This window comes from Drosophila biarmipes, chromosome 3L, assembly GCF_025231255.1.
Source record: "Drosophila biarmipes strain raj3 chromosome 3L, RU_DBia_V1.1, whole genome shotgun sequence".
In the NCBI taxonomy this organism is placed as follows: Eukaryota; Metazoa; Arthropoda; class Insecta; order Diptera; family Drosophilidae; genus Drosophila; species Drosophila biarmipes.
The window spans coordinates 8829795-8856153 of record NC_066613.1 but is presented as its reverse complement, the minus strand read 5'-3'; the positions used below and the strand labels follow the sequence as shown (position 1 = coordinate 8856153).

Genomic DNA, 26359 nt, shown 5'->3' with positions numbered 1-26359 from the left:
TTTCTGGGGGGAGGAATAAAACCACGCACTGAGTACTTTGAAAATGCTTAAGAAAAGTTTATCAATTTATTGAAAGGTATTTGTATTTTGTTAAAAATGATTGAAGTTCCTTGCTATAAGTCATGTCAGGTTTAAACATCGTATGTTGTGGTTTACTTGAATAAGAGAATAGTTTAGACGTATTTCTGTATCTTTAGTATTCATTGAAACATTTGAGATATTCTTGAAAAGGTTTAAGTTGATTTTCCTACGAGCTCATCCGTACTCGCTTGTTATTTATTTTTGTAAGATTTTGTAAGTACCTAACTAATTGCTTGCTTATCGTATTCCATATTCAATTGTATAAATTGTATAAATTTCGTAATACCATTTGTCATAGTTCCTCCCATCCCTGCGCTTCGCCCTGCCTTTGCGGGACGTGTAAAAATTTGGTTACAATATCTGTGATTATTATTTACATGTAGGCGATTTCAGTGCAGTTCATAACTTCAATATAAATTTCTTCGTAAACTTAACTTAGCATACTTATGAGTAAAGACAAAAGGTTTTGCGTTGGAAACCCGTTTCGGAAAGAAAATGCACATCTTAGGCTTACAAAGAGTTCTCGTTCAACAAAATATCGTGCGGCGCTTAGAACGAAATTGATTTTGCCAAACTTTTGAGCCATTCAGTCCCATTAGCAGGACCCATTACAATGTTTAAACTGTGGCCCCCTCCTCCTGCTCGAATCCAATTTCGGTTCGTGCAATTTCGGTGAAGCACGCGATTTGTGCTCTCCGGGAAGGAGGCTCATCCGTGCACGACTTATCTGTGCCACGCGCCCAAACATCCATCCATATGTCGGCATGCATTATTGAAACGCCTGCCCCGGCTTGAGGAGCATTAGGGGAAGCAAGTTCTCGTTGACACCTTGCCCTAATTGATTGCTGATGTGGCTCAGGCCTTGACCTCGCACGAATCCTACGGACGGAGTTGGAGGTCCCGGCTGTCACAGGCGATTTAGTTTCCCCAAGGGAGCGGGCCTTTTCCTTTGGTCTAGGAACATCTTATCCAATTCGTTGCTGAAGCTTGCTTTTCGGGTGGTAATCCGTTTCAACTTAGGGGTAAACAAATTTAGGCTTAAACTAAGCATTGCGATTATATACAAAGTAGTCGTGGACGCTGCGATATGACACAATACGTTACTTAAGGTAAGAATAGGAGTGTGTGTGGTACGATTACGCCTAGGGGTCAAACAAAGCCTACGGTGCATCAATTATCATAGAGGGTGTGCGCTTAGAGCCTAACTACTCGAATGATTATGGTAGTAATGTACACCGACTAATGATCTGATCAAATCTGATTGGGTTCTCCGTGCGCCGGGTTGTACCTGTACAACCCGCCAGAGCCACGGTCAAATTGGCAGCGAGCCACTGCTCCTGCGGGGGGACAGTGGGCCCTCTGGCTTAGCCTAACTAGCTAACTACAGTCAGTATCCCTACGGGCGCACCAGCAGCTGGTCTATGTGCTCCAGGTTCGTGTCCTTGTAGTGCGTCCTGTTCAGCGCCTGGGCGGGCGCGTTCTTCTTCGTCTGCGTGTGCCAGGTGAGAATCTGCGGGGAGGAAAACATTATGTTGCAATTATAAACATTCTTTAATACTATTTTAAATAATGCGGGTTTTGTAAAATAATGTGAGTATTTAATTGAAATAAAACAACATTGTTATGTTGTTTTTGTTTCTTATAAGGTCTTTATGCATCTTTTTGATATTGTTTCTTTGACTATCACTTCAATGTCTTAATGAAATGAGTTTATACCCCAAATATCATACATATTATACAAATATTATACATATTTTATATTATTTTGAATCATACTGAAGCTCTAACTACTTTATAAACGAATTTTATTGATGGTCTACTTTTTGACCCATTAACCTTTGTGAGTTTTCACGATCCCCTTTTTCGTTGCCCTTGAGGCTATTTTCTTTTGACAAATTATCTTTGCAGAAGTGTTTTAAAATGTAGTGCTAATGAATTTCATTAGGAGAACGCAGGTAGGGCGATAACATTGCTATCAGAACGGCGAGACAGAACCAGGCGATTTTTCTTTGTCAAAGTGATTTCTTTGACAAATAGAGTGCCCGAGAAATGATCAGATCTAATTAAAAGAGTACCCCGGTGCAAGTTGGGTAGAATTTCGAACCGGTTCCTGATAGGCCGATAAAAATGTTGGCACTTGCCAAGGGCGCAAGTCATTCTTTCAGTACTTGTTTGTGGGCAAGAAATGTACAACACCAAAAGTAGGTTGTTCCTTTTTCTTATGTCAAAATTATCATTGGCAAATTTTTATGATTGATGAATGAACTCGTTCAGCGAAGTGCTTAAAGTACTCTCATTTTCCGCCTGATAAGGTTGTATTTTTACCCTTTTTGCATTTATTGTAATGTATGACACAAGTGAAAGAAAGCGATTTCTTTATTGGCAATCCGCAGTCTGCCGGCATATTTATTTTGAAATTGGTTAACAGAATAAAAGGTATCTGATGGTCGAGACACACACCTGATTCTTTTCCATTCAACTACTTTATTGCTGCTCTTATCCGATATGTAGCTACTAAAATCCAGATAATTGCTGATACCACTATTAAAACACATCGCTCAATTTGTAGCAGAGTGACATATCTCATAAATGGCATTTCGAGTTAAGCTCATATAAAGTCTTCAAGTGTCGTCTTTAAGAAATCTATTATATCCCTGTGCTTTAGTTGCCATTAGTTTGCCACTTGTAAGTTAACGTGGTAATACACGGGTCTTTATTATTGAAAACAAATATAAGTTCTGGCGAAAAAAAGTGAGCATTGCAGACAAACTTGAAACTAATGAACTCTCCAATGGGTGATACTTTTATCGTATGATGTCACAAAATGAAATATGATGATCCTTGCGAAACACAAAAGTTGTTTACTCGTTGTCAATTGCAATGCCAATATTGTCGTTCTTGTGTGCAAACGAAGTCACTTACACCATGCAGGTTATTACACAACAAACATTTCTGCACCATTAACTCTAGCTTATTATCTATTAAATGAACGACTTGTAGTGCCTGCATGGCCTGACGATTTTGCGACCCGGCAGCCCAAGAGATAGCCGACATGAGTCAGCTTGGCTGGCCTTTATGAATTATTTTCTATTCCATAAAAGCATATGGCCAATATTTTGACATAAAGAAAGGTGATTTAAGGGGAAAACATGGTGTACATATAACCCTTAACATTTGAGACAAATAACTGATTCGATGGGCCCCACAGAACGGATAAGCAATATTCAAAGAAAATCATTTAGTTTTTACTTAGTTTAATAATATTTTGTTGCATTTGTAGTACTGGAGAGCAGTAGCTGACTAATTCACTCACATCTCGGCACTCGTCGGCCAGGAACTCGATTTCCGTACTGTCAAGTGGCGCCAGGCTGCGGAGGAACCCGTCTTCCTCGTACCCCGGCTTGAAGGGCATCTGGGCATCGGGTCGCTCCTTCAGGAACTTGACGCTCACTGCAAATCCGGCCATGTCCACGGGATATTTCCGACCCCCGATCCAGCCATCGTAGTAGCCCACCAATTTGCCATTCTTAATTATGGGGCTGCTCACTCCGGTCTTTGTGACCAAGCCAACGGGCCACATGGCTACCTTGGAAATGTAGCGCATCTGGAGAAGGGAAAGTACCATATTCAATACATAACGACAAAAGATTGTTAAAGAGCTTTAAAATCAATAATAAATAACAGTTATTCCTTTATTAATACGGTTTTGAAATTACTTTTTAAAGAGATTTTTTAAGTGTCCAAAAGAAGCATTTAAATACATTTAAAATTTATTGTTGCATACTTTTAGACACCTTCAATTACTTTTTGTAGTAATTTCAAAACTCTGATGATTTGAGTGGCACATAAGAACTCTTCTAAGATTATTCTGATAGATAGGTATAGATTTCTTTTATTATAACATAAATTTTAATTGATCCCACCCTGATAAATTCAATTCAATTCAATTTAATAAATTACTGAAAAGGTAAAACGATAGCTCTGGAATGGAAGTACGAATTGACATCTTTTAACCCCGTAACTCGTGCAAATTGTGCTTTATGTACTCCTGGGCGGGTCAAGGGCCACTTTGCCCGCCCACCTGCTGCTCCTGCTCCTGCGCCCACTCCCGCCTACCTGCTCGAATATGCTAATGTCGTAGGTGTTGTCGTCGTCGGCAAAGTAGAGCACTCCCTCGGTGGCATGTTGGCGCAGATACTCGAGGCCCCGATTCCGATTGGAGACGCCGCGCGGCTTGGCCCTCTTCGTCTGCTTGTACTTCTCGGGCATGGGTGCTACGGAGCGGAGCGGAATAAGAATCGGAAATGGAGGAGGCAGTGGGTGTGATGTAGCGACTCGTAAATATCACTTGAATGTGTCCCGGACATGACATCGCTCTCGGGGCGGGAACCGATACTCACCCACCATGTACTCGTAGGGCACTCCGATCCGGTCCAGAGTGTGGCCCACCAGCGGGTTCGTCGCGTTGGCGTCCTCGATGACCAGCCAGAGCAGGTTCGCCACGTGCTTGAGGGTATATCCCAGCCGGGTGAGCTCCGCCAGCTGCTCGGGCCGTCGGTAGGTGGGCGTGATTATGTACAGGGGCGGCTGCGGGTCGAGTTGATTTGAGCAGAGTGTCATTAGGTTATCTAACGCTGTGTTCAACGGGGCGTATGTGTGCACTGCACTTGGACTGGCTGGCTGGGTGCTTGGGTTGGGTGGCAGGGTGGCTGGGTGGCAAGGTGGCTGAGTGCCTCGTTAGGTGCCAGTGGGTGGTGCGTAATGCGGCGTGAGCTTCTTTTTATGAGCAATTATGCAAATTAATTTACGGCCCAATGACTTGACTAGGCGAAAGCGAGCCGGCCACATCCGCCCATGGCCGCAAGTCGGTGTCTCTAGGCTCTGGAGCAGCAATATGGGTCGCGTTTCGCTAGTCGCAGGCACTGGGCAAAATTGCACACTGTTTTCCAAGGATCTTGTGTGAGAACTAAGATTGCAAGTGGCCAAGAGCTCATTGTGCTATTACTTGTTTGTAAATGAAAATGTTTTGATATGAAATAAAAATGCATACAATGATATATTTAAATACGGACTGAGTCGCTTCTGAACCACTGTTTCCTTAGGGATTTGTATTGTGTTCTTTTCTTAAATCATACATAGAGTTCTCTTACTGCTTTGTATTCTATGATAATAACTTTGATCGTTAGGCTAAAATCTGTATTTTAAATAAAAAATATTGTTTGGAGTGCACTCTGCGACACACGTATTAAACACCCGTTCTAGATATGCTGTGCCTGTGATCCCGTGGCCCATTGAACGACTGACGTTGAAAATAAATAAACTGGCGCACTCACTTGCAAATTGTCCATTGTTGACGCACATGCACCCACATCCAGGTCCACACTTACACCCACCGCATGCAAGGGGGAGGAAAATGTAATTTGCAAAATAAACTCAGATATTCAAATGTAAAGAGATAAAGGGGTGGGGTGGGCAGGCATGCAAATTAGCTCAGTTTTCACGATATCAGCTGATCTCATTTCATGGATCTCCTCCCCATTGCTAATTTTCCAGACCATCAACTGAAAGATCACCTAACCGAAGCTTACAGTATTGGATCACATATCTTTTGATAATACAATCTAACAGGTTAGTATTCATAGAGTTCAGAGTAGGGGATTATAAATTATAGCATACATATTTGGCTTGTCTTAAGATCCCCGGGGTATCCCAAAAACCCCCTAAGGGTTCGAAAGTCTGTATACCATGTGCAGAACCTTTAAACTAGTGAGATTGACCGTTGACATTGAGTGCAGGGCACTGGAATCGCAGTTGTGGATGCCACCGCTAAACGAGAGAAACCAGCAGATGAGCGTGAATCTTTTCAATTGGCTTGCATTTTGTGTTTTGCATAAATCTGGAATCTAGATCAGTAACCACCCCTTTCTGAGGTCGCTTTCAATGCTACTAGTTTTTCTGTATAGGTATTTTTTCAGTTGCGGCTCTTGGATGCGGTTTCGGTTTTGGCTTTTCGGCTTTGTGTGCGCACTGGAGCAATTTGCAAATTAGGCTCATGCCAAGTGGTGAATGGGAATCTTTTTGTTTGCCACCAGTTGCAGGGGCACGCCCGCAGTTAGTGGGGCTTGTTGGTTAATATAATGCATGTGATTAACCCAGAAATCGTGATACAGATAGCCGGCCGCCAATTTGCACCTGCTGGCCAACAAAAGTTGGTTAGGTAAACAGCGCAATTTGTGTGTTTGCATGGCCAACTTGGTTGGTAATATATTCCCATATTCCCATTTAGGATTTTAATGAGACCATAATTAGCGTGCGAGTGGCAAAGTTGGTTGGGCGAATGTGGAACACATTTGTCAGCGTGTTTGCTCTGGTCTCTGCTTAATTTAAATAAATGCGGTTTAGGCCAGAATAAGTACAAATTAAGATACATCATAACTGCAACAAATACATCAACTAATTTTAAATAGCCCCTTTGGATAACCTTTTAATTTAACTAAACTCGTTTAAATAACAATGCTTTAACACCATAGCTGACACTCATATATTCTAATTAAAATCACTTTTCAAACGAGAAATAAAAACACTTAACAACACCCGTGTTTCTTATGTTAAGTACAGTAGCGACTAGTGTGCAACGCACTTGCGAGTGTCAAATGGCAATTAGGAAAATTAAAAAACGGGGTGAGGAAAAGCGATAAAAGAGCAAGCCAGCAGGTTTTCAGCGAGCATTGATAGGGCAACAAGTGCGACATCCAGTTATCGAACCAGACACACGAACACTGGACAACACAGAAACACTTTGTACAGACATGCACACGACAAGTGAAATAATGAAAATAATATGCAGATAAGCTCAGAATGCACTTCCGAAGATTAAAACAGAGCAAGTGAAATGCGGGAGAAAGGGGAGTGTAATAGGTTCGGTTGGCTGTGGGTGTTCTGAACTTGAGGGCACTGAGAGAAGATGTGTACCTAAAATCAAGAACAATGCTATCGATTTGGTATCTGCACTTTTACATTGCGCTAAAATAAAATTTGATTTTTAAATATATTACAATCAATGGATATTCACACTATAAATAATGTTTTTTAAGATCGTTAAACCTTTTAAGTTAAGACAAGATAAAAGTAGTTTTTAAATGACGGGCTGTTTAAAATACTTAAAAAATTCATTAGTATAAGAAATTAGTTTTCACTTTACTGACGACTTTTGAAGGAGTAATGAACGCTTTAAAAAAAATACTAAAATGTTTCTGTCTTCTTTATATTCAAACTTGAATCCACGGGTTTTAAAGTTCAAACTTTTAAAATCTATATAACCTCTAACACTGTTTTAGAATTTGTGTTGATTGGTATTTCCGAATTTGTAGACTAATTTTTGGGACAACGATTTACTGTAAGGTATTTTCTTGACTTTGATGACGATTTTTCCCAGTGTAATCCAGGTGAGGTGGAAGTGCTCGGCTAGGTTACGATTATATCAAAATATTTACGGGCTCGGATGCGGCAACAAATGTCGTTCGAGTCTTATGGGCGTTCTCCTTGTGGGAGGCAGTGGGCGTGGCCGCCGCGGATGTTTTGGCGCTTGTTTTGGCTGTTGTGGCTGTCGTTGTTGTCGTTTTGGTGGTGGCCAACCCACTGGCCGTGGCCATTGTTGTTGTGGTTGTGGTTGTTGAGGAGCTTGTCTTAGTGCCCGCAGTCTGTCGATGGCCACCCACCGATCCCGATCTCAGTTGCGATGGCGAAGATACGAATGTGGGCGTGGTGGCCGCTAATGAAACCATGCGAATGGAGGCGGAGGATGCACCGAGTTTTTGGCCCACTGTGCCTGCTGTTGTTGTGGTAGTTGGAGCTGTTGGTGTGCTTGTTGTTGTGGACTGGTTAATGGAGTTGGAGGAACTATTGGCCATTAGCAGGGAAAGGTATGAGGCGATATATGACGATGATTTCTCTTGATGCTAGGGTTAGTCGGCAATGATGGGGTTACAAAGGGGTTCGAAGGAAATAGAACAAGAACACATGGAAAACATTACAATAGTATATACTCTAGTTAAATTCTAAGGTTAGAAGGTTAGAAACAACTTTTGCTAGGTGGTTTGGGGATGTTACTCGGCTGAAGTTCTTATTTGGTTTATTTCGTCTCAAGCACGTATTACCCTAATTATCACCCTCATCTTAGCACCATAACTTAGCACCTGCCATATTACTTCGTGCTTCTAGCTGTTTACGTTGCTATCTATTTTTTATTGCAGCCAGAACAAGTAACATATGCTACATAAACTGTCCAGGCGTACTTCTTTATTGTTCCCTGTTTTTGCACATGATTTTCTTAGTATTCCCCGATTTGACAAGGCCATGTTATCTTTATGGATGAGGCTTCGTATGGCTTTCTCGCAGTTCACGTACTTGTGCTACTTTTCAGTAGGGAAAACACTATCTGTTCCCACGCTTTATGCGTGGTCTTCTTTCTAACCAACAGATACCTCTAAAAAGCCTACATTTTCGGAACCGAGATAAGCGATATTAATTAATTATTATTTGGTTAAGGTCAAGGAAGGCGAAAATTCGCAATAATTTTGATTTCATTAGTTGTATTAGAACGACATATTTTTTGGTTATCAACCTGCCCGAGGCTAGATAAGATTATTAAATTAGTGAATTCCCCCTGACCCCGCTACAGTGAAACAGAATTATGGCGCATGTGGTGCAATGTGTTATTCATAGGAATAAAGTGCGTTAGGAACGACTAATAAAAAATATGATTCTAGTATTAGTAAACCAAGTCTAAACTTGAAAAAAGACATACATATGTGATATTCCCATTTTTCTACATTTTGTTCACTATCATTATAGATGTCATGCTATTCTACTAGCCTTATAAATATACATTTTTGTAAGTATATATGGCAGTTTTTTCTAGATTGTTTTTATTATTGTTTGAAATGTCATGCTATAATACCTATCTTTTTCTTATTTAAAACTTATTACAGTTATGGTATTCCCTTTTCTTCAATATTTGTCATTTACCATTAGATGATTTGTCATGCTATGATGACATTTTTATATTTTGTTTTGTATTTGACCTAATTCTCGCAGTGCATTTGTGACTCACCTTGACGACTTCACTGGCGGCGAACGGCTCGCGGGACAAGTGGTACTGATAGAGCGCCATGTAAATGCAGGTGGTCAGAACGAAAATGGTCAGGTACATTTTAATGGATTTGCCCAGCGACATCTTGCCGCCGCCGTGGCCACTGGCACTGCTCCCGCTGTACATGCTGAGATGGGTGTAGGTGCCCTTCATCCTAGTCGCCGGATGCGGATACGGATGCCCCAGAGTGGTCCAACAGCTGTTGCACTTGCAATGTGTGTTGTGATGGTTTCTTTCGTGCTGGCCGCGTTACTCTACGCTGGCTTTTTGATTTCATCCGTTCGCTTTCGAATGTTATATTATTCCGCCCTGGCCTTTTATTTTTGTCAACTCCGCTGTTTCGCTGCCTTTGCGGTTTTGATTTATTTCATTTCATTCCATTTACTGGCTTTCCGATTTCTGATTTGGCCGAGCGGAAGGGGCGGGACGGAGGCGGGCGGGACGGTCGGCGATAGGGCGTCTACTGTATCTCGGTACGCAGCGGGTTCTGAAATTGTATGGTTATTATGTTTTGCTGCTTTTATCGCACTTCGCCGCCATGTATCCATATGAGTTCACATACTAGGCTGCGGTATCAGTTTGGTGAATGGTTGGCTTGCTTTCCACACATAGTTGATAGTACAACTTGGACTTACAATTTATACAACTGTTCGGGGCATCGGAGACCTGAAAGGAGTGCAGAAAATATGTGAGTTTAGTGTGGTGAATAAGCTTCCTAATAAAACTTATAAATAGTCTATCTTTATTGTGAGGAAATCAAATAAAAATGTAGTTGGCTTTTTTGATCATCGATAACTAAATCGATGGCTCTCTTTATAAGGCCAATAAAATACAACATATTCAACGAATTTTACTCTTAGCTTGACGCAGTCGAGTATTTCTTGATAAAATGTATATTTATGATCAAAGAATGATAGATCTTGGGACTCGTTGTGATATGATAATATGCTGTTTTTTGCTGTACTATTTTTTTAATTTTCAGATATTCTCAGTTATTTAGGGTTTGTTTGACGGGTTTGAATTTAGACATTAATTGGTTTCAATGCAATTAGCAAATTATGTCGCATCAATGGGGTTGATAAGAATCTTAAAAAAGCTTATACAGCAACACCTGTAGGCCAATAAAAGCAGGTGTAAGCCCTTGTAAATTATATTGTCGAATGGCCATAAATCTGTAAAGGCTCAAATACAAATCGGTTATCGACCGACCCTTAGCCTAATATAACATTGCTGGCCTTCTGTGATAAGCTTTGAATGAATCAATGTTTAAGAGGAAGGGGCGGTTTTCTTCAAAGGGCTTTAATGCCTTATTTTTCCAGTACTAAAATCTGTACAAGTTAATGTTTTAAAGATATCTGTTTAAAAGGTTGCACTTTCCGCTGCAGCTCGCCTAATCACTCGTGCTTAAAGCAACGACCTCCTAACCGCGTCGACTGCACTTTCCACTCCGCCATTGTAATTTGCGAAAAGTTGTTAACAACTGCCTGGGGAAATGAGAACCGAAGAAGGGGTCTATCAGCTGGTGGCGGAAGTTGTTTTCCCCAGACCCCAGCACATGCATTTGCACATTGGCCACTCGTATATACGGTTTTATAGTTCGTACCCGTGGTACTGGCGATTCTTACAGACTTTTGCAATTATGACGGGGCGCGGCTGTTGGGTCTCGCGTGTTCGAGCGTTTTAAAAACCATTTTCGCCGGTGTTGCCGCTGTTTTGATACGAAAGTTCAATGGCCAATTTGAAATGTGCTGCGCTTTGCATGATTTCAACAAAGTTGGGCGCCGTTTTGTTCTTCGCTTTAGTTCGATTCGGTTTTGTTCTGGGCTCTGTTTTGAATTCACTTCCATCCGCATGCAATTAAAGCGCGCCCGCGGTTACGGAAGCCATTTCTGCACAGTCTAAGTGATTATCTTTCGGATACGGATACGTATCGCCCCTTTTGAAATCGCCCCTTGTTGAATAATATTAATGATCAATTATCAGGCAGTTAGTGCACTTGGTGCTCAACAATTCCCAGAGGGTACCGCAGCAGATAAGATACGCAAGTAATCAAGAACAGTCTGTCAATCTTGACATCTGTTGCCATTATCTTCAGATACTAGTACAACACGTCAATACACGATACAAGATTTTATGGGATGAAGTAAGTGCCCAGACGGTCTTAGTTGTGCATAATAGATGCCAACCAGGTTGCCAACCCAAGATATGGCTGTTTGAGTTTGAGTCGCTGCTAATGCCAACACCTCGAATGTCAAGTGCTAGAATTAGCTGCTTTTGACATTTTAAAAATACATTTTTAAGACTTGTCTGTCTCCTCAATGTTGTGTTGCCTTTCTGTCAACATCCTCGATAGTATAGTGGTTAGTATCCCCGCCTGTCACGCGGGAGACCGGGGTTCAATTCCCCGTCGGGGAGATGTTCTTTTTTCTTTTAACAGGTTTGAATTACCGCAGTAAAGATGTCAAGATGATTTATTTTTATTAATATCGTTGGTTTTCATTGTAATACTTTCAAAGTTTGTTTATTTTTATTAATATCGTTGGTTTTCATTGTAATATTTTACTTTGTCGGGTGAGTTTTTTTTATAGATATCATAGATATATCTACGACTATATCTGACATTAGAAAGATAAAAAACGAGTACAAAAACCGGCATAGGTCCGCAAATATACGGTTTATATTTAAAACGTATGATTTTAGTTGCTGCAAGAGTATATAAACCACCCGTTCTTCCTTTTTTTTTTAAGAAAGAAACCCCGTTCTGTGTATAACCCAATATATCTGTGTATCCTAAGAAATATTCCTATTCAAATTTAATTTAATTACCAGCAACCATTATACGACTTCGAATGCAAGTAGATTGTATTACGCTAGTTTTCAATTCCCTGCCATCTGGCAGGCAATTTTAATAAATTTAAATTCCTCGCTCAAAGGCCTGACCAAAGCAGACCAAAGCCCAAAATGCAATTATCAACAAATACTGCAAATCTCTTATGCCCGTTGGCAGGGTTTTCAGACATTGCTCGGCTTTGGTTTTAATGAATAAACGGGCTAACCGGGCGGAGGAGCGGGATGTGCAGCAGGATCATGAACTGTGGCCGGTCGCCCGGAAATGGGAAATCATTTTGGCCAAACGTCAAAGCAAGTGCACAAATGAAAAATCTGGGCGAGAACAATTTGATGTCAGAACTTAACCCATTTACATGACAATTCCAGCACACCGAGGCCAACAAATACGACCGCAACGAAAAAGGAAGCAACTGGAAATACATGTAGCCCAGGCAGACGGGAGGCCCATCAAATGGGCATGGCTGCGTGCACTGTGCAAAATGACCAGCTTAATATATACAATTTTAAATATTTCTTTAACTTTAAATATTACAAAGAACTTTTGGACTATCAGTAGAGTAGAACCATTACCAAAATTGTGCAACTGGAGATTGTTTTTCGTCTTCGTGTAAAAACTAGCGATCTTCTTTTGTTTGTTAATCAATCTAAAATTTTAAATTATAATGAATTCCTTAACTTTTTCTAGGAATTCAAGTACGGCAAAATGGGTGTGCGAGGAAGATGGAAATATGCATGCACCAAGTCGGCTGTTTCCGAGACGCGCCCCATAGCGTTTCCCTTACTCGCTTATAACTATTAAGTAAATGGTTCGATTTAATGAAGATTATATGATATTATAACCACTAACTTCAAGAGTTCATTATAAATTCTTCCTGTGTAGCGCTGGATGGGTGGTGGAGAATAAAAACAAAATACCGCACAAGTGGGTGCCAAGTGCTGACAGAGGAAAACCCGGAAAACGGAGGCGGGGTGGAGTTACGAGCGGGTCGACGCCAGAGTGGAAATGGAACACTCTGCCATTGCCAGGGTTATGGAGAGCGGCGTCGAGGAGCTGCACCGAGCACCAGGCTCTCGAGCACCCGGATGCCATTCGAGAGCGGTGCCAGGCCATGTCCTTGAATGGACGCAAACACCCGCCCACCATCCATTCATCTACACAGCCCACCCACGCACAGGGCGGCACAGTGGGTGGCGAGGCTCAAACACGGCGGGGCACAAATGTCAGAGTGCAATATCACAATATTTCTCTTTATGTAATGGCTGAATTAAAGATGGTGCCATTTGTCACGTATCGTTGTCAGCTCCTCCTCATCCACCCTGAATTGTGGCAGAAAATGTTGATAAACATGTTCTCAGTCGTTATAAACAGTTCGCCTTATTAAATTCATGAACGGGTTGCTAAAGAGATTCATTAAAGTAAAAGGTATAAAAGATAAAAAGAAAACCCCCGCGATTTAAAAGGAAATGAAAAGATACATTCATGTTTAAATGAGTGTTTAATCAGTAAAGGAATAACAAAAAAAAACAAATAATTTTAAGACATATACTGCTAACCCACTTTTAGGAATAATTTCAGTTTAAAAATACCATTTAGCATCCCTCAAACCATTTTATAATTAAAGTGAAAGCACGCTACGAGCAACCATTAACGAATGTTTGTGGCGTGGCGGAATTCCAAGTGCTTTTTGAATGCCCGGCTACCAGCTCGTTTTGCGGCCAGGACATTTAGGAGTTACTTGGAAATGCCAGAGCCCCTCCTTCAATTCTATTTTCTATCTCGTGCCATTCGACATCGGTTTATTCCGGCCATAAGCGTCAAATGAAATGTCCCACTGTGGCGAGCCATCAAAGTGACGCCGGCATCGCCATTTCTCTTTTTGCCTCATTGTGTTGGTGCTGCGGAGAGCGTGCGGGTGTATCTGTGTGTGTTGGTTGTGGCAAAAACAATTGCATAACACCAGGGGCAAGTGCATCACGGAGCCGTGTTGACTGCCCAGCTGTTCACACCACTTTGTTTGGACGGTGAAATTTAATATATTTCCGGGCACCTTTTTAATAGTTTCTCATTCGCTGGGTGTGTAAAATTTCATTTTGAAGATAAATTCTTGCCATTCTAGGATATATTTTATTTTGGACCCTTTTCACATGCTCCGCCATACCTAACATTTAAAAATTCAGGCAATTTATTAATAGAGTTCATCGCGGAATTTATATATCGTAATTCAGTTTAAAAAGCCGGGCCAAGAACTTTTGCTTCCAGCGTCCTTTCTTTTTGAATTATATATTTGCTTTAATTTGTTAAAATCAATGAAATATAATAAATAAAATTGTATTAAGGAAAAACTTTTGTAATTAATACTTTCCCAATTTATTGAAAGTATATACAAATTATAAAAAAATTTAAAATAATACAAGTAAGTACCTGCTGTATACAAAACTTGTTTTCCCAACATCCGCCTTTGGGAAAACTTATTCTGATTTATTTAAATGAAATATAGCTGTTCGGTTGCTTTTCCGGTCCTAGAACTTATTGCAAAACAGGGGAAAGTTTTCCGAGGGTAGCTTCGAAATGGCAGAAGCGATTTCAAGTTCCTTGCTTTTTGATTTGTGTTAGCAGCTTTCGAGGCGCTTGAACCCGGGGACTTGACACAGTGGCGTTGCCCGGGCGCAGGGAATTTATCTAAATGTGAGCGGGATCCAGGGATTTCCGGGATCCAGCGAGGGACATCCCAGCCAAGCGGCCACCCGCAAAAGCATATTTCAAATTTAATGGATTAGCGAACGTTCTAGGCCAGAGGGAGGTTAGAGCAGGCAGTATCTGAATGCCTTTATGGTCATGTGAGTTATAGTGCACGGAGTCATTTATATCCGGTTTGGTGGCAGCTCTCGAACGCAATCAACGGAAACGTGCCGCACATTCCTAAGAGCCGCGCTCCGGTGCTTCTTTATATTTTTCGGAGTCGCCTGCAGTTCGTGCCTGATGAAGTGGCAAAGTAAGTGCAAGTATGCAATCCATCAATATTGATGTATTGCATGTGCATTTGAATTGAGCACTTTGGCTTTAAGTATTAAGGGAAACCGCCATGGGTAAGACGTGACCAGGTTTCTGGGAATTTGGACACTTCCAAATCAAACGGGTTTTCAGGAACAATTAAAATGCGTTTAAATAAATACCGATGATTTATTTGCCGCCCAAAATTATTTATATTTGCTTATTATTAATTTACTTTTACACGTTGCTTATCCAGTAATTTTTTTCGCTCATTATTTCGCTCTTATATTTTCTTTTTAAACCTTAAAACAAACACGATAAACGGGGTATTTCATTTGTTTATTAACTGGATGTGCCGAAAACACGGATTTGTTTTCCTATTACTACCACACAAAACATTTCACGGGCAATCTATTCAATTAGTTTCGGTTACAATGTGTAGAATGCATTGCTCACGCTGAATATAGCACGAAAATTAACACTTTGCTGGCGAAATTTACTAATACTAGTAATTCTTTCTATATTCAGAGTTGGACTAACCCAAATAGCAAAAAATAGCAGAAGATACTTCAAACTACAGAACTTATGTGTTGGTTCTTTTAGCAACTTCGGTAAACTGAACTGAAAAAGACCCTTTTAGATTAGCTTTGTTTGCAAATAACCCAGCAGATTGGTTAATTCTTTAGCTACATGTCACACGTTATGAAACAGATTTGTAACCATAAAGAGTCCAGCGGAGAGGCATTTGTCATCTCATATCTGCCACCTAACAGAATAGCCTATTCAGATCCGATTCCCCGAATATCGTGCGAATAAAGGGATATTGTGCACCATATAAAATCAACTTTACAGCAGATCCATAAAATTTATGACAGCAAATTAGTGTGCTGCGACTAATGGCTCTACCAGGCATGTTTGGGCTGGGCCCGTTCGATGAGATGGGTTCGCACCGAAAATGGTTAAGCTATTAGGCTAATGCCAACAGGGGACACAGTGGAAAAAAGCAGGGATGTAGTGGAGCTTCTCTTTTCCATTTTTGGGTAATATTAGCATTTTGTAAAGAGCTTGGAACGATGATAAAGATATCCTGGTCAGAAATGTGTTTTACTTTTTGAGGCTACTTTTCCTTTAAATATATATGGCTAACAAATAAGAGAATGTTTATACCTTCTCATACCTTGGCCAAAAATACGATAACTGCTTTAAAAAGTCCTTAAGAACTATAATTTATAACAAATATATATAATAGTTCTGTAGTTTCTATTTAGATCCATAAATATCGAACGCGCATACTGACAGAGTAAATATTTCGCATTAATCTGTTATCATCTATTTGCAATATCAACAACATCTGTTAGTACGGATACATATTTCCGCTCTAATCAAACACATGATAAGGCAATAGAACCCAAGCAAACAGCACGCTTACATCAATTAATTATGCCAATAAAGGTCTATAAATGCTGCCATATAATCAATCTATATATCTACAGCTGTTCATGCTTTGCAAAGCCCTAAGCTTTTGGTCAATTTTTACCGCCCAAGTTGGACTTCATTCCACTGTGAGCACAAGGTTTTGTCTGGCTTAAATGGCATTCCCAAATTCTAGGCCCCCAAGAACCCATGGAGAACCATCAATCGTTAGCGTCATCAATCGAACTCAGTGGGTGGTTAGGGGGAGTTGGGAACTAGGAATTGGGAAAACTGTTGCGTGAATTAGGGTGCGACTTTTTCTTATTTGGGGGCGCAACAGTTTACAAATTAAGTAAAAGTTTGGCTCCAGAGAATTTCTTCGTTTGGGCTGGGCGCCAACGAATAAAGGGGTAGACTAATATAACTTATAATCAGTGGAACTTTTTCCCTGTTTCGCATGTTGAATCACAGTCGGTTTCTTTATCGCTTGACAAAACGCTTTAGGGCACTCATTAGGCCCAAGCTAATTGTTTTTTTAACGGCCAAGAGATTGATTCTCTCGTCAATTAGTAATCAGTTAGTGTTTAGCTTTATTGGGAAATGTCACGAGAGCGGAAATGTTTTATTTAAATATATAAACCAATAAAATATTTAATTAATGAAGTGCAAAGTGGTGACTGCAATCGAACTACGTGCTGTTTTTATATTGTGCAAATAAGATTGATTGCTTTTTGTATTTATACAGTTACTCATTAATAAGAGTTTGCCACATTGATCTACCTTTTTTTGGTTTTTTTTTATCGATGGTTTAAAATGTTTAAATAAATCTTACCTACAGTTGGTATTATTTATTGATTAATGTTCCTTGTCAGTCTCATCGTCATATACTCATAATTCGTTTTGGCCTAGCTCAAAAACTGACCTTGCTTAAATAGAGACTTGGACTCTCTTCCGTAGTTGGTTAAACCTTCCTCAAGCTAAAATGAATACTTTATCCACATAAAAATGTATATTCAAATAAAAATTTTGTTTTTTGGGTGATAACATTCTGGTGAAAAAAATACATTTTTTCCGTGAATGAACAATGTACACTCTTAAAGTATCCAAAAACTTTAGGTTTAGTTTTTTCGAAGTTGAAAATAATCTGAGAATTTAGCTGATAACAATGTATTCAAACTGTCAAACTGAGTTTTAAAAATACATAGCATATCCATTATATTTGTCAGCTTCTGCTTCTGGCATTCCGTTTGTTCTTTTTTCAGGGTAATTTGTTACTTTTTAATGCGTTTGAAGATAAGTTTTCCATTAATCACTGTCCATTAGACGAATTCAAGAAATATGTTTAACGAATATTGAACCTCTGACAATAATTAGAGATAAAACAATCTACCTTTGAGTCACACTTGACCCTGCTTTTAAGGTAAAATTTAGGTCTGTTTTTGAGACAAAAAGAGGAAAAATCAAAAGTTAATGACCTCAACCAAAGATATAAGTATTCTTTATCAGTATCAGCACTTTTAAAAGCATGAAATGGAAAATTGTGTATAACAATGTCCCAACTTTCTGAAGAAATGGTTTGTGAGTCCTATTTATCGTCCAAACAATTTCTTATTTTCAACTCTGTGTTTCTAAGGCCATTTCTGCAAGTCAGAACTGATTTTATTAAATGCAATTTACTCGCACATTTTGCATACGACAGAAGAAACTGCACTAAATCAAACACTCTCGAGTTTTTCTTTCATTACCTGGCCAAAGGAGCCCAGTGCCCGAATCTTCTTTTTGGGATTTTCCCCTTTGAAAGAGGAGCTGGCCAGAGGAAATATGGCTGGCAGTCTGGATGGATGTGTCCAGTGAATAATCAAATTGAGTTTGCCAAAGACTGTGATTCATTCCTGCTCATATCGCTGAGGGGAACGAATAAAAACATTGTTTTCGTTTGCTTTTGGTCAAATTGAGATTGCGCCAGACTTGGACGAAGTTCATGGCTGCTGGCCAAGGGAGGAGGAAAGTGAAAAACTGTCCAAATTGCCAATTAAATTACGGGGAGGGCCAGAAACAAAGTGAGAAACGGCAATGCGGGCACGGGCCCAATAAAACTTCAAACGAGAACGGGTTAAAATTGCATTTTCCAGGGGGTGGCGACAACAGCTGAGCCGCGAAAATGGCAAGCAAAACAGAGGGAAAAGCGCACTTCAGGATGGCAGAGGCGAAGAGGCGGGAAAGGGCAATGGAAAATGGGGGAAATCACATGAGTTGGCTGAAAAGAAAAAGCAGCCGCAGAGGCGCCGGCACTTGGCGCCGGATTTCCCCGATGATGACACACAAAAAAGCACAAACTTTCTTTTCACTTTGTTTCCCTTTTGGGCGATTTTGTAATGGTTGGCCGCCCAAAACTTGCCATTCCTGGCCGCAAATTCAATTTACGTTTCTTTGCGAAAATATCGCTGTCCTTGGTGTCCTGCAGTCACATCCTCCCACCCCAAGGCCCCCTGTTCACGCTCTGTTTTCTATTTTCCAGCAGACGCACGCACAGTTGGCATTTTTAATTTGCACTGCCGTTCGAAATTGCTTTTGAAATGGCATTTTAAAAATTTAATTGCCTCGCCCCCTCAGGAAGATGCCTGCAGCAGCGTCTGAGTGTCCATTAGAGCAACTGCTCGCCAAACAGCCAGTCACCGGAGAGACATGGAGAAAAACTTGTACCAGGTCTGACCCATTTTCCGGCGTCTTTTTGCAGCTACTCAAAGAAGTTTGCCAGTCTCAACAAGCTTCTAAGAGGATCTACTAATGGAAACGCGAAAACCTTGAAGTCGCAATTAAAGAAAATGTAGCTGAAAAATATAAATTATTACAAGTTTCCCTTGAAAAAGGGTTGAAGGAGAAGAATTAAATAAAAAAAACTTTTAATATTTTTATTCCCAAATTTGTAGTATTATTATATTATTTATAAATTATTCCAAATTTGTTTTTGCATTTATTTTTGTTTCCCTCTACAAAGCTGAGCTGTAAAGCCTTTATGTTTTTGTAGCTACCCGGAAAAGTTTTCAAGTCCTAAGAAGCTTTTAAGAGGATTTGCTAATTGAAAAGCGAAAACCTTAAAGCAAAATATAAGCAAAAAATAAGATTTGTTGTGCAGTTCAAATGTTGTTTGCAAACCTTATCATATCTAAAAAAAATAGTATACATTAAAATACTTGTAATTTACCATTCTGAATGTATATAACTATAATTATCATCATTATATCATTAAATCTACTTAAGCCTTATTGTTTCCGTGATATTTGGCTGGTTATGAATTTGTTACATAAAACCATAAGCACATTTTAGTATCGTACAGAATGTAGGCAAATATAGATATTATTTTGTATATGATGTCTAAGGTGAAAAAAACTCAAGTAAATAATGTTTATCTTTTGTACAATAATTTAATCAATTTCTTTCCGTGCAAGGCAGTGGGCCGTGAGGCGTTCTCGTTTTCGTTTCTGTGTCATGTTTGTCAAATCGACTGAAGTGAAGTCCTTTTGCGCCCCTCCGCCTCCCTGCGCCCCCTTGTTAATGTCCTGTCCGCTTCTTGTCGCTCCTGCTCCGTTCTGTTTACGCAGTTGTTGGTTTCCTTCAGGCCTCTGGCAAGGAGCTAGGGACCTGAGTCGAGGGACATGGCAGGGAATCAGGCACGACAGGAGGATAGGAAACTGCAAGCCATGCCTATGACATTTCCGAGGGGTACTCAATAAGGACGGCGGTAACTGGTTAGGAAATACCACTTAGACTCAATTGAATTGATGACTGGGAAAAACATTTTTTGTGATGGAACCTAGAACCTAAATATCTTATGATGAATCCCATACTAAAATCGGTTAAAAAAGAACGAATATCATTTTAGTAAGTTTTAAGAATTTCGAAAAAAAAATCACTATGGCAGGAATAAAAAAATAACCAATTGTAGTAATTTGACTTAAAATTGATTAAAAAATATTAAAATAATTCTCTTTAAATTGACTATATTTTATTTATTTGGCAAAGAACCGTAGGTTTCCCTTTCGCACGGTAGTTTTTGCGATCCGCGCTGGATTTTTTGCCACTTTTAAGCTGCCTGTCAGCTTCCAGAGCAGACGAATACGGCGGACACTGGCAGGACAGGCCATTTGACAATCCTCTGAGGGAAGGATTTTCCTTTCTGAAGTGCGTTTCGGTGGAGGAGCCGAGAAGGAATCTCTGCTAATGACTGCGGACTTTCCCTGACGCATTTCAGCCGACTTTGCGGCGCACTGAGCCAACCACTCGACGTGCAGAGCAAAGAATTAATATTAAAATGGCAATTACGCCCCAAATTGATTGATGTGCAAAGCCATCCAATTACTGCGATGACATATTTTTAAATGTGCTTATCAAAATTGGTTCGGTTCATAAAAAAGTTATCACATCGACGATGGTGCGCCCAATGAATTTTATATCAAAGCATTTTTATTCAATTTATATGAATTTCGAATATCCCAGGCCCGGCGAAAAGCTACTAATTATTCGTACAGGTATGTTAATTTGCACAGCCTTAATGGCTTAATCTTGGCCATTAGTCATAGTTAAATCTACCTAATTGTAATTAATTGTTTTTCTAAAAATGCCCCTAAGCAAACTGGGATTAAATAATTTAATTAATGATTTTATTATAAGTGTTAGAAATGTGATGTTTAGAATCCCCCAACGCATAACACGTACTAATTGAAACTACCATATGGCTTTGCAGCTTTAAAAGTAATCAGATTTAATTCCCAGCTGCAGACTCCCCGGAAAACCCACTTTAATGGGCACAAACATAAGTTGGACAAAAGCTCCCCCGGCGAGGCTTACACAATGAACCTTTTTTAATACGCGAAACAAAATAACCGAGAAGGATTCCAACGCAATCCTAATTGTCATAATCACGAGGGGAGACACTTGAACGTCCTTTGCGGCGTCAAAAATTAAAACGTGACACAAATTACTCGGTCGGCCTGAGTTCCCGCCGGGGACGGGGCCCTCGGCCCGCTCCCCGCTCGAATGTCATTAACCAGGACAGAGGCGCCTAGGGGGATGGAGAGGGGCTTTCCGGACTGGGATGGGCTGGGCCCTGTTTTGACAACCGCACTGCGCCTGTCCCGAGGGGGAGCCCTGTCCCAGGACCTGTCCCAATGCCCCCGTCTCAGTCGGATGGATGTAATTCCTCATGTGGGTGCACCAAGAAAATGGTGGACGTCCTTTACTAAGTTCCGAAGGATATCAAGAGATCAAACATATTATTATTCTCGGGATACCTTTTGTAACACCATACAACATATAGCATCACTTTAGAAACTCTTCAGAATATCTTTAATCATAATTTATTTATATTTAGTTTATATTTCTTATGTTTAAATTAACTTTTAAATTGGACCAGACATGTTGCTTGTTCAAATATCTTGTATCTGTATCAACACGAATCTCTACCTTGCATGATAATTTCTAGTATCTAATAAGTACTTATTAATTTTAAATCCCTGACATGCTGTGCACAATTTTCATTATAAGTGTTTCAGATCCACATATGCAAGTTAAACTTACACACAAAGAACATTCTAAGAGTTTCATTAATGTAGTAAACACAAGCTATTATAGTAATGGGTTTTTAATATTTCTTAATAACTTTAAACATTTTTTTGTAGTGCTCGGCTGGGGTGAACCCCACCCAATCCTGGTACCGCCCTCCTTGTCGCCGCACCTCAGGGGGCCTTTGTTAATCATTTTGCCTCAGCTCGGAGATTTCGCACGCACGCACATGGGAGTGGAGAAAGGGAAAGGAAGAGAAAGGGGATTCGAGAGGGGCACTGGGCCAGCATTTGCATAGGTGGCTGCTAGGAGGGGCGCACTTATCCACCTGCCTCGGGCCACCTCAGCTGCTTTCTTTTATGATGATTGCTGGGATGCGAATTTGATTTAGGACTGGTCCCATGAAGAAGGTCCTCTACCACACCAAAGGCAACGACACTTTGAACGACAGATTCCCGCTTTGGGTCATCAAACTGACGAGAGGCCAGCAGCTGATGTGGTTACTCTAGGGGTTCAAATATATACAAGCGCCAGTAAAGAACTTAATGGAGCTGCTCAAAAAACAAACTATTCAAATATAACAACATATGATTATTTTGCCCTGATAAGTTTCCGTCTAAAAAACTTAAAAGAAACTCAAAAATTCATCTCACACATGTTCCTCGCCACCTGAACATGCTTAAATGCTAAAGAAAAAATAGTTGTATCATATTTTTATTTAATAGAACAAAAATTAAATAAACAAACATAATTTAAATGACCAACCCATGTGTTCGAGAAATTGATGGGCTGGAAAATCAAGTGCGGAAACTTGCTCTCACGAACTTCAAGCGCGGAACTTGCCACCATATGCTTTGCCATTGTGAGGAGGTTTCACACATGCTTAGCCAATTTCCCTATTCCCTAAGAGGCCCCTCCGCCCTCTGAACTCATCCAACTTTCCACCACCTTCTCGCTTACTTTTTCACAAGCCATTAACAGCTGCTCACGGCGACGATGAAGGAAAACCCAGCACCCGCTAATAGAATATAGCAAGCAATCGGCACACATGCGAACTCCCCTCCACGGGGAGAAATCCACTCAGCTAAATATATCATTTTTCATTCAAATGTTCTCAATATTTCGGTGTTAATAAAAAGGAACATTGCCTACAAAGCTTTGTGCACCAAATTAAATAAATCAAGACTACATGTTAGATCTGTGCTTATTGTTTAATAAACTTGGAAAAACTATAAGAATATTTAAATCGTAATAGGTCAATATTAATTCAAGTCGAATATTAATATAAATATACATATTTGAGAAATTATTCGGTACAAGATACATATTTATATCTTTATCAAATAGTTCCCACATATTAAAAAATATAAACATTTTTCTCTTCTCTAGTTATGTTGCCATGAAGGATGAATGGATCATGCACTCCAGTCATATCTTTTGTCCTCGAAATGTATTATTATAATAGTAAAATGACAAATTGTCTGGTCTTTAAGATTGTACTTAAGCCTTTTGGCCTAAACTAGAATCTTTAAAATGGACTAATTATACGTGTTATCTCCTAATCTTCAGCCCACCATAAAGACGAGAGAGCGCAAGAAGAAATGTTCTAGATAATTTGCGAAGGAAACATTTAAGGCCAATCAACTATGCACTTAAAAACTGATTCACTTGTTTGAGTCACTGATAGTGCCTGGAATTCATTTCCTTATGGGAATTCATTTTCATTTTTACTTTCGCTAGGTTGTGTCGCAGATAGTGTTTGGAATTCATTTCCTTATGGGAATTTCTTTTCATTTCAACTTTCGTTTTAGACCCTGATAACATTAAGATAAAAAAAGTTACTTAGCAAATGTGGCTCCCGAAGAAGAAATGTTTTTTGCCGTGTGCTAGATATCAAAACGGGGTGGCAGGTACATAGAAAAAAAAGTATAAAAGTGCATTGTTCTTGAATTGAAAATATTCGTTCCTAAAACAGAGTAAGTGCCTGATAACATTTAGAAAAATACGAAAATTACTTGGCAAATGAGGGTCTCGCAGAGGACATGACAAAAAAAATAAAAGTACATTGTTCTTGAATGGAGTATATTCGTTCTTAAAAACAGACTAAGTGCCGGATAACATTTAGATAAATATGAAAATGACTTAGCCAACGTGGGTCTCGAAGTGGAAATGCTTTTTGGTCCGTGTAAGGTGAGATCAAAACGGAGTGGTAAAGTACATAAAAAATATAAAAGTACATTATTCTCGAAATGAGATTTTTCTTTCTTAAAAACAGTTAAGTGCCTGTCTCGAACAGGAAATGCTTTCTTGGCCCGTTTAAGGTGATATTAAACGGAAAGGTAAAGCACATAAAAAATATAAAAGTACATTATTCTCGAATTGATAATATTCGTTCTTAAGAACAGACTAAGTGCCTGATGACATTTAGATAAATACGAAAATTACTTAGCCAACGTGGGTGATAACAAAACGGAGTGGTAAGGTAGATAGAAAAAATACTAAACTAGGAAGTACACAAAAGTGACATTGCAAATATTCGTTCTTAAAAGCCGAATAATTATTAACAACCTTCAGATAAATAAGAAAATTATGGGCGTTTTATGAGGAAATGTGGTAGGTACATGAACGAAAAAATATAAATGTATTTGAATTGAGAGTATTTGCTCTTAAAAACCGTTTCCATTAATAGAACCAAATTTTAAGAGGAAAAATGTTAAATTGTGTTTTTTTAGTTCCTTTTTAGTTGTTATACCCTACTGAATAATAGTTTAGTTTTTGAGGTATACATTGCAAATACCGCCAATTAAACTAGCTTGAACACATTTTCATCTTAAAAAAAATCTGGTATCATTTTCGAGAACATTTTCATCCCAAATGAGAACGCCAGGTTCTCTCTGTGTAAGTATAGCCCCGTGCAGCACTCACCTGGAGCGCGGAACGCCACCTCGCCATTCGGCTGGATACCGGAAATCTGCGTTGGCTGCTCATCAAAATCGGGGATGCAGCCACTTTCGGTTTTTAGTGCCGGCTGAAATTTGTGCTTCTGTGGATTTTCCAGACTGTCTGGCTGGGCTTTTCCTCTACCTTGTTTATTTCAGTTATAAGAGAGCAGGGGCTTTAAAATGGGAAAAGCCTTTCCCCGGCCCGTTGTTTTTGCTGCTGTTGTTTTTATCGGTTGCCAGGCAACAACAACAAAAACTTGGCCAACAGGAGCGGCCTAAACTTCAGGCGGCAGCAACAAAAACAGCAGGTGCGAGGTGGGCCACACACACAAGCAGGCGGGGAAGGACTCGCCGAGTGTAAATAGAGTAATAAAAAAGTAGGGAAATGAAACAGGAAGAGCAGGCGGAAGAAAAATCGAAGGAAGTTCGTCCTGCGAGCGACAGAGAGGGAGCTAGCGAGAGGGCGGCGCAGGGGAGAGGGAAGGAGAGAGAGCGAGCAAACTTTCGCCTTTTTGTTTCTTGTTTATTTCACAGACACACACGCACACCGCGACACTGACACTTTTCCAGGATGCGGCTTTTTAACTGACCGACCGATAATTTGCATTCTCCTCGCCATTCACCGCGCCTCTCCGCACCTATTTCGGTCTACGTTCCAGCGTGTTTTGCTATTTTTAAACTCGCACTTTGCGCAACTAACTGTAAGTTTCCCGCACTCCCGCACAATAAGGCCGCAATGGTTTAGTGTCCCTTCACCTGTGCCTATTTTTCCAATTTATTTGTTGCTTTTCGAGTATTTTAATGGCCTTAGAGCTACTTCTTGTTGATACTCCTTGTTTTCAAAGGACGCGAGAACGGACCAGCTTCGCCCACGAAAATCGAGCAATAATAACAAAGAGCGCTTTGCAGAGCGCTTAAATACAACTCTCGCGCGGCGAGTGCGGCGAATATCAGCCAAGAAACGAACCCAACTCACAAAGCACTTTGAGTCGTAACCAAGTTCCTGAAAAGTGCGCCAGGTGGCGTTCCATCTTATACGCTAAAGTCGCCCGTCAAACGTAGGGGGTATTCATGACATAGAGTAAAAGTAATCCCAAGGAGATTTCTGCAACTGCACTGCTCGCTCTCATTGTGCATTTTTAGATTAATTTAGATTAATAATTAATTAGAAAGTCCGCGGATTCTATTTTGTAGAAGGAATGAAAGTTAGCATGAGAGATTGTGGACTAATTATTATTCAACATTCAATGAAGACAGACTATAAATTAATGAGCTACCAAAAATAAATTGTATATAATATAATATGAAAATAATAATAACTTAAGTATATTATTTTTTTCCTTTTATTATATAATACATAAATATAAT

The 26359-nt window shown here is 39.9% G+C and overlaps 1 protein-coding gene and 1 non-coding gene across 8 annotated transcripts; one reads left to right on the top strand and one right to left on the bottom strand.

The window, feature by feature from the left end:
- Positions 1-33: 33 nt before the first annotated feature.
- Positions 34-25909, bottom strand: LOC108028491 (galactosylgalactosylxylosylprotein 3-beta-glucuronosyltransferase P). Of its 7 annotated transcripts, none has more exons than XM_017100364.3 (9): positions 25852-25909; positions 24975-25133; positions 9868-9898; positions 9194-9719; positions 7575-8039; positions 4482-4668; positions 4198-4355; positions 3395-3685; positions 34-1591 (listed from the first exon to the last, which is right to left on the bottom strand). In XM_017100364.3, the coding sequence occupies exons 4-9, from the start codon at positions 9383-9385 to the stop codon at positions 1478-1480; spliced, it is 1407 nt and encodes a 468-aa protein (XP_016955853.1). In that variant the 5' UTR covers positions 9386-9719; positions 9868-9898; positions 24975-25133; positions 25852-25909; the 3' UTR covers positions 34-1477. The 7 variants fall into 7 exon arrangements, with proteins under 7 accessions (XP_016955853.1, XP_050741757.1, XP_016955850.1 ...); XM_050885800.1 differs by having other exon boundaries at positions 25748-25870; XM_017100361.3 differs by having other exon boundaries at positions 25582-25862.
- On the top strand, positions 11576-11647 carry Trnad-guc (transfer RNA aspartic acid (anticodon GUC)). The gene has a single exon. It is a non-coding gene; the product is annotated as a tRNA-Asp (tRNA).
- Positions 25910-26359: the final 450 nt, after the last annotated feature.

What these genes read in the sequence shown, in the direction of transcription:
- LOC108028491 (XM_017100364.3), bottom strand. Translation starts at nt 9,385, where the DNA reads ATGAAGGGCACCTACACCCATCTCAGCATGTACAGCGGGAGCAGTGCC. An exon ending in ACATTAGCATATTCGAGCAG is followed by an intron (nt 3,686 to 4,197) that starts GTAGGCGGGAGT and finishes TCCCTTCTCCAG; the next exon opens with ATGCGCTACATTTCCAAGGT. An exon ending in TGGCCGACGAGTGCCGAGAT is followed by an intron (nt 1,592 to 3,394) that starts GTGAGTGAATTA and finishes TCCTCCCCGCAG; the next exon opens with ATTCTCACCTGGCACACGCA.